The following is a 9,092-nucleotide window of genomic DNA, read 5'->3' as shown; positions in this document are numbered from 1 at the left end:
TAGGAAAATAGAGGAGGAAAAGTGCAGGGGAGCTAAAATAAGAAGCAGGGTGAAAAATACAGTAGAGGGAGAAAGATGTACGAAATTCTTTTATGAGTTGGAGAAAACAAGAAAACAAGCAGAACTTATCAAAAGTATATTAAAAGATGGGAAAGTTGTGAAGGAAAAACAGTGTATTTTGAATGAAGTGAAGGGTTTTTCTACTACTTTATTAAAAAAATTATATAAATGTGAAAGATGAAGAGTTTTTATTGAATCAAATTCAAATGCAAGTAAATGAAGAAGATAAGATAATGTGTGATAAGGATATAAATGAAGAGGAAATTGAATAGGCCATTCAATTGAAGTGCAGGCCTAGATGGCATAACATCTGAGATTTATAAGGTTTTTAAAAATGTTTTAACACCTATTCTGCACAATTTATTTGCTGAAATTTTTAAGCAGAAAAAATTGAGTGAAAGCATGAAGAAAGGAATAATAAAAATCATCTATAAGAATAAAGGGGATAAAGAAGATCTTAAAAATGACAGACTGTTGAGTATGCTAAATACTGACTATAAGATTTTGGCTAAGATCTTGGCAAATAGACTGAAAAAAGTGATTCCAAATATTATAACAGCAAATCAGGCATATGGTGTCTTAAATAGAGATATATCAGACATAGTAACAAATATTAGAGGCCTAATGAGGTATATGAAAGAAAAAGGTGAAGGAGGATATTTAATTAGCATAGATTTGGAAAAGCTTTCGACAGAGTAGAGCAAAAATATTTGTTTGACTTAATTGAAAAATTTGGGTTTGGGAGGAATTTTATAACATGGATGAAATGTTTCTATACTGACATTTTAAGTTGTATTAAAGTAAATGGGTTTTTAACTGATTATCTTGAGATTTCAAGGTCTATAAGGCAGGGATGCCCATTATCGGCATTACTTTATACTTTAGTTGCTGAACCATTAGGAAAAGCAATAAATAAAGAAAAACAGATAAAAGGAATTTCAGTGGAAAATGATGAAATGCAGCAAAAAATATTCCAATATGCAGATGACACAAATTTGTTTTTAAAAGATTTAAAGAGTATTGAAAAAGCAATATTAATATTTGAAAAATATTGTGGAGGAACTGGAGTTAAAGTCAATAAAGAAAAGACTGAATATATGAGGATAGGGAAGGTAGATATGTTAGAAAGAAAATGGGAATTTAAAGAGCAGAGGAATTAATTAAAGATTTTAGGGGTTACACTTGGGAAAGATGAAATGAAAACAAGAGACCTGATTTGGGAGGAGGTTATAGGTAAAATGGAAAAAAGACTAAACTTTTGGAAACAAAGAGATTTGTTTTTAAAAGATTTAAAGAGTATTGAAAAAGCAATATTAATATTTGAAAAATATTGTGGAGGAACTGGAGTTAAAGTCAATAAAGAAAAGACTGAATATATGAGGATAGGGAAGGTAGATATGTTAGAAAGAAAATGGGAATTTAAAGAGCAGAGGAATTAATTAAAGATTTTAGGGGTTACACTTGGGAAAGATGAAATGAAAACAAGAGACCTGATTTGGGAGGAGGTTATAGGTAAAATGGAAAAAAGACTAAACTTTTGGAAACAAAGAGATTTGTTTTTAAAAGGGAAAGTATTGGTTTTAAATTCTTTATTTCTGTCTAAGATGTGGTATATTTTAAGTGTGGTTAGTCTGCCAGCATGGGCGTACATAAGAATACAAACTGCAAAAATAGCATTAGCCACAATAATTGGGGAGGTGGAAAAGGGAGGTTTGAGACTCATAGATCCGAGGAAATTGAAGAGGCCATAGACCAGTTGAATAATGGGAAAAGTCCAGGCCTAGATGGCTTAACATCTGAGTTTTATAAGGTTTTTAAAAATGTTTTAACACCTATTCTTCACAATTTATTTGCTGACATTTTTAAGCAGAAACAATTGAGTGAAAGCATGAAGAAAGGAATAATAAAAATCATCTATAAGAATAAAGAGGATAAAGAAGATCTTAAAAATTACAGACCGTTGAGTATGCTAAATACTGACTATAAGATTTTGGCTAAGATCTTGGCAAATAGACTGAAAAAAGTGATTCCAAATATTATAACAACAAATCAGGCATATGGTGTCTTAAATAGAGATATATCAGACATAGTAACAAATATTAGAGACCTAATGTGGTATATGAAAGAAAAAGGGGAAGGAGGATATTTAATTAGCATAGATTTGGAAAAAGCTTTCGACAGAGTAGAGCATAAATATTTGTTTGACTTAATTGAAAAATTTGGGTTTGGGAGGAATTTTATAACATGGATGAAATGTTTCTATACTGACATTTTAAGTTGTGTTAAAGTAAATGGGTTTTTAACTGATTCTATTGCGATTTCAAGGTCTATAAGGCAGGGATGCCCATTATCGGCATTACTTTATACTTTAGTTGCTGAACCGTTAGGAATAGCAATAAATAAAGAAAAACAGATAAAAGGAATTTCAGTGGAAAATTATGAAATGCAGCAAAAAATATTTCAATATGCAGATGACACGACTTTGTTTTTAAAAGATTTAAAGAGTATTGAAAAAGCAATATTAATATTTGAAAAATATTGTGGAGGAACAGGAGCTAAAGTCAATAAAGAAAAGACTGAATATATGAGGATAGGGAAGGTAGATACTTTAGAAAGAAAATGGGAATTTAAAGAGCAGAGGAATGAATTAAAGATTTTAGGGGTTACATTTGGGAAAGATGAAATGAAAACAAGAGACCTGATTTGGGAGGACGTTATAGGTCAAATGGAAAAAAGACTAAACTTTTGGAAACAAAGAGATTTGTTTTTAAAAGGGAAAGTATTGGTTTTAAATTCCTTATTTCTGTCTAAGATGTGGTATATTTTAAGTGTGGTTAGTCTGCCAGCACGGGCGGATAAAAGAATAAAAACATATATGTTAAAGTTTTTATGGGATGATAAGCCTGCAAAAATAGCATATGCCACAATAATTGGGGAGGTAGAAAAGGGAGGTTTGAGACTCATAGATCCAATGGTAAGAATGAAGAGTATGAGAATAAAGACGATAAAAAAGTTTTTGAATAATGATGATATGGTATGGAAAAAAATAATGAGTTTCTTTATAAATAAGTGTGGGGAAATGGGGGATGATTTTTTGTGGATGAATTTTAAAGATAATATGCTTGAGAAGATACCTGAATTTTATAAAGAAGTCTTAAGAGCATGGAAAGTTTTTTAAGAGAATGTTTACGTGGAGTTTAAAGGAGGAGATCAACTATTGAAACAGCCCCTTTTCTTAAACAAATTAATTACAAGAAATAGAAATATATTTTTTTATAAGAATTGGTATTATGCAGGACTAAGACAAGTAAAAGACATTTTATATGAGGTAAAACCAGGATTTTTACCTATACAGGCAATTATAGACACATTAGAGGAGAATGAAGATATAGAAAACAGACAGTTGATTAAGGAACAATACATACAATTAAAAGAAGCTGTGCCACTACAATGGATTAAAGGCATTGAAGATAAAGAAAGAGGAAATGAGAAACCTGAAATATTTTTTTAAAGAAATAATGAACAGATTCCTTTCAATGGCTGTGTTCTTAAAATGTTATATGTTAGTACAGTGGTGTGAAAAAGTGCTGGCCCCCTTCTCTTGTATTTTTAAGACCAAAAGCAATTGATTTTTGGGAAAGGTTTCTTTGTGATCTAGATGTAACAAAGATTTGGAAAAATGTAAGATGGAAATTTAAAAGTCCCATATTGGATAATTTAGATTTCTTGTTGAGACACAATGTTTTAATGACTTAAATGAAATTGGCAAAAATTGGAATGGCACAAGATGCAAAATATAAATTATGTATGGAAAAATATGAAGGAGTGTTACATTTGTTTTTAAAATTTAAAAAAAATTGAACATTTTATGAAGATGTTAAGGAAAATTGTGGGGGATTTTTTAAGTGATCAGAATGATTGGTTAGAGGAATGGGAAACATTGTATTTATTTGGCTTTAATGGAAAAGCAAAAAATGTGTATGCTTTAAATGTATGGTTAACAGTAGCAAGATATACGATTTGTAGACAAAGGAATATAATTGAATTGAAGAAAAAATAACTGTTATTGTGTAGCTTATTTAAACAGTATTTGACTGCAGTGATAGAGGACATATATGATTATTTTAATATGAATGGACAAATGGATGTATTTAACAAATATATTGTAGAAAATAACCCATACATTGTAAAAACATGGTCTGGTTTTAATGTAATTTTAACTAAAATGTTCTAACTTTTTTTTGTTTGTTTTTTTGTTTTGTGAATATACTTCAAATGTAAGGATGTGAATGTATGAAATTTGTGTAATTGTAATAAAAAAAAAAAATAAAAAAAAATAAAAAAAAAAAGGAGGACTGTTGGCAATCCTCAGGTCGCTGGTTCGACTCCGGCTCGAAGGAGGTCTATTTTCAAATGCCCACCTTTTTTCTTGTTTGGCTGGGTTTCTCGCAGCTGCAAGCAGAGCTTAACTTCACAGCAATTCTGGCCTTTGTCACGTCGAAAACCAACGAGTCTGGTGCAATCGCGAGGCACTTCTGTCGGTGGGCCTGTGGCGCTTCATGTCACCTGTAGGTCGTGGTTAATCTTTGTTATGACAGCCAATTACGTTCCCGGCTGCAACCATGAAACGTATGCTACTGCCAATCAGCGCTCGTATCGCAACCACGATTTCGCCCAGTAACAACAAAATTGGCCAATCAGCGCTCGTTCTGCATCCGTGATTCTTCGTAGTAACAACAAGTAGATCAATTGATCAATTATTGTCAAGAATCCCCGAAAGACTTGCGGATTACGGCTGGAGAAGAAGATAACGGTCATCGATTAACTTCTGACCAACATTTGCAATGTAAGTGAGTCTTTTATCAATAAAAAAGTAACACTTACAATACTGGTGCACAAATATGCATTAACTGATGAAGGACTAACCCATTTATTAATGATTACTACATCAGCAACTAATAAACATTCTTTATAATTCATAGTTTAAGTAATAAATAAATTGTTATCAGTTAAATGTACTATAATGTATTAGTTCCGTAATAACATATTATTAACTAATGATGTAAATGTATATGTTAATTACCACAGTGTACTTCAACTTCCAGTTGTCTGCTTTAATTAATCATTAGCTAATGATTTGCAAAGGAATCATTATGTTATGACTTTACTTGTTGAGGCAAAGAACTATTAACTAATTGTTAATATGTTATTGTGGTTATTTTTTTCAATGAGTTAGTTAGTCGTGTGCCTCAACAAGTAACGTTAAAGTAATAACATAATGATATCTTTACAAATCATTAGCTAATGATTAATTAAAGCAGACAACGGGAAGTTGAAATGGCACCTAATCATGTTGAAATGCATGGCTTGTGGTAATTAACATATGAATTTACACTATTAGTTAATATAATATGTTATTAGGGAATTAATACATTATGACACATTTAACTAATAACAATTTATTCATTACTTTATCTATGAATCATATAGAATGTTCATTTGTTGCCGATGCAGTAATCATTAATAAATGGTTTGGTCCTTCATGAGTTATATATTAAGTCATGATTATCTGTGCATCAATTAAGCATGAAATAATGCATATTAGTGCCAGCATATTGTAAAGTGAGTTGTGTTATTATGTTACCATAAAAATAAAGTGGCAAATATATAAAGTTGTTTTGAATGAATAACCTGTAGCTCAGACAAGCTAATAATTCAGGTAATTAATAGAAACTATTATTAAAAAATAAAGTATTTTATATTTTTATAGATTAGCCGACCAAGCAGAATATAAAGTATATAACGTTACAGTTTAATACAGCTTTACCAGCTGCAACATTAAAATGATTCTTACACATTAATGCATCACTAATTTTAATCCAATAATATAATATACATTATGCTTCTACTTTTAGTACTTTAAGTATATTTGAATATACAAAACTAAAATTTTGAATGCATGACCTTTACTTGTAATAGAGCAGAGGGCTTCAAAGTGGGGAAAATAGTTTTAGGGGAGGTTCAGTGAATGGAAGTGAAAAATTTGTCTTCAAAAGGAAATCACATAGAATAGACTGAACTTTCCCTTACCCACTACCCATTACTTGAAAAATCATCTGTCTCAGGTGGGACAAAAGTTATATTTTATGGTATAATAATTATTGAAAAAATTACCTCTTACTCTGGGATAATTCTGATATGTTAGCCAACATTTTGAGCTTGTTGGAAAATATTTACACAAACAAAGCGTAATATAAAATCAACATTACAAGGTGATCATGAGTAAATATAGTAATATAATATACGCCGCTGCGTTAACTAATGTGTTACCAAATGTGTTTGTCTGTTTCTCTATAGTCTTTATGTCTTCATTTTTTAAAAATTAGATGGAACCTCGCTTCAGGAGAAGGGCTGATGGCAGCCTGAATCTGACTGATACAGTGGAAGCGGCAAAGGTGAAGGAAGGCAACAAAGCAAAGCCATACACAAGACCCCTGTCCCCGGAGAAAGTGCTGGACAAAGCCAAGAAAAGCTTAAGTCAGCACCACGGAGATCTGTCTAACAGAAAGCACCTGTTGGGTTTCTTTGAAATCCAGTTTGGTGTATTTCGCGGGCAAACATTTAGGTGGGTGGCTGAAAATGCCCTGGGGTATGCTGCTTACCTGGTGGCAGCTATGAAGAGGGACCCCACAGGAGGCAGCAAAGACTCCCAAGAACATGCCCACAACAAGGGGAGTTTCAGGGAGTATTTTGAGCTCTTTCCTTCTGGCAGAATTGCCATTGCCATGAAGGAAGAGCAATATGCTGGGAAAGCTCCCCAGCATGCTGCTGACTTCCAGCACGCTGCCCCCACAGAGTTCACTGCCCCCACCCAGCTCACTCCCCCCACCCAGCACGCTACCACCACCCATACTTCCACTGCCTCTCTCCGCTCCCTCTTGGTTAGGAAGTTGCCTAACCAGAAAAACCTGACCAAGACTGTAGAAAGGCTGATTTCCCCCCTCAAAGTCGCACCTTGTAAGCAAACATTTATTTGTATAACACTTTTTTGGTTTGTTTAGTATTTATTGCTGTTCAGTAGTCATGTTTATCAGTTTGTCCTGTGTTTTTTTGTAGCTTTGGCCCAGGCACGTGCGCGGCCCTCAGCCACCCTCACCCACCCGACTGTGTCCATTGAGACAGCCACAGGGCCTTCAGTCACCCTCACCTGTCCGACTGTGCCCATTGAGGCAGCCACAGGGCCCTCAGCCACCCTCACCCACCCCTCTGTGTCCACTGAGATAGATGACAGCACACTGCTGGCAGAGGCAGCTAAGTTTGAGGAGGCATATGTGGCATGTACGTTTATACTTATTTAAAGTATTCAAAGTTTCCTTTCCAGGGATAATAAAGTAAAGTGAAGCAATGTGAATTTGCATTTGTTTATTTATGTGTTTATTTTCTGTTTTTCTTTTTCTTTTCTTTTTCAGCACGACGAGTCTGTCTTCCGGCTGGATGGACACACACCCTGCCTGAAGTGGACCAGAGGTGGATCTCCAAGGCCCTGTTTAGGTGGACAGCACAGGGGCATCCTGAGCTGATCTTTAGTAGGGTGGACAAACTTTGGTGGTATCCTCCACAGGTGCCGCTGAAGACCAGTAATTCTCCTTCCTTGGAGAATTACTTTGGCCATCGCCTGCTGCTCTGGATGCCACGAAAACTGTGGCAAGTGAAGTTGACCTGTCCACATCCAGACTGTCAAAAAGAACTTCTGACCTCAGCTGGCTTGCATCAAAAGATCAGGCAGGTGGTTGCCATGGGTGAGATGTACTTTGTGGCATCTGAGTACCTGGCCTGCCGAAGATGTAAGAGGAAGGTCATCAGCTGGAGCCATGATCTCGTCTCCCAACTCGACATTGGCCACAGGGTGCAGTTCCCTTGCATTCTTACATCAAAACTTGCATGTGACTTCGAGGTAGTAACTTTGATGCGTCAGCGAGGGCTGGGAAACAGCAGCAGCCAGATCCAGCGCAAGCTGCAGGAGCGTCATGCTGATGTCTGGTTGCAAAAGACAGTCCAGTATCTGACAGATTGCAAGGGGATTGCCAGTGCTGTCATGTCGAGCCTGATCCTGCCTGTGACATTTGAACCTGCTCCTTCAATGCCTTCTGTCCCTAAGCACCGATGGCTGATGCAGGTGTATGCCCAGGATGTCCTGCAAAGGCTGGATGAGATCAAGGCCACTATCACATCACAATATGGTCGGATCTTAAAAATGGATTCTACAAAAAAAGTGTCCAGAAAACTAGCAGGACGCAGCTATGGCACTGCTACTTGGGCAACTAATGTTGGCAATGAGCATGGACAGGTGATCATGTCCGTGCTCACAGCCAGTGAAGGATTTGGTCTCGGGCCAATGATTGAAGGCCTTATCAAGCGATACAGGGTGGCCGGGGTGGCTCCTCCCGAAGTACTGTATGTCGACCGAGACTGCTGTGGCAACACTCTTTTGAGGAGGATGTTTGAAGAGTGGGAGCAAATGACCATCCGGTTAGATGTATGGCACTTCATGCGGAGGTTTGCTGTGGGTTGCACCACCGACTCTCACCAGTTGTATGCCACATTTATGAGTGGCCTCAGCCACTGTATTTTCATGTGGGACCAGCTCGACCTGACGGCCCTGAAGACGGCGAAGCATGCAGAGCTAGAAGCTGACGGGAAACCATCATCCGAGGCTGATGTGCTGCGCTGTATCAGTCGTAGCGAGCTAGCACTACATTGCAGGAGAACCACTCGCGGGACCAAAGAGACCCTGGCGCTTATTGAGAGCCATATTCAGGCCTTCGATGGAGATGCTGGTCGTGACACTCTGGGAGTCCCACTAATAAACTCAGCCCGGATGAGAGAGATTTTAAAGTCCCAGCGTAAGCACGTGGCCTGCATCCAGGATCCTGTCGGTGTGTAGCTCTACATGCAGACGGGTACCTTATTGAAGGGAGGGCACCGCGTGCCAACCTACCGCTGTGCCAGAGGTTCCACTTCGCTTGAGTCAT

General features: G+C 36.5%; 1 protein-coding gene across 1 annotated transcript in view; it reads left to right on the top strand.

Moving 5' to 3' along the window:
* The first annotated feature begins 6,535 nt into the window (after positions 1–6,535).
* Positions 6,536–9,092, top strand: part of LOC107564068 (uncharacterized) — a 5,818-nt gene continuing 3,261 nt past the window's right edge. The window contains exons 1-3 of the mRNA XM_016249065.1: positions 6,536–7,077; positions 7,177–7,398; positions 7,530–8,537. Of these exons, the coding sequence (XP_016104551.1) occupies positions 6,735–7,077; positions 7,177–7,398; positions 7,530–8,537 (1,573 nt within the window). The 5' untranslated portion in view covers positions 6,536–6,734. The remainder of the gene's footprint in view (positions 7,078–7,176; positions 7,399–7,529; positions 8,538–9,092) is intronic.

This window comes from Sinocyclocheilus grahami, unplaced genomic scaffold (genome assembly GCF_001515645.1).
Source record: "Sinocyclocheilus grahami isolate Dianchi unplaced genomic scaffold, SAMN03320097.WGS_v1.1 scaffold907.1, whole genome shotgun sequence".
NCBI lineage: Eukaryota > Metazoa > Chordata > Actinopteri > Cypriniformes > Cyprinidae > Sinocyclocheilus > Sinocyclocheilus grahami.
The sequence above is the reverse complement of the archived record's forward strand: the minus strand, read 5'-3'. Positions and strand labels throughout refer to the sequence as shown.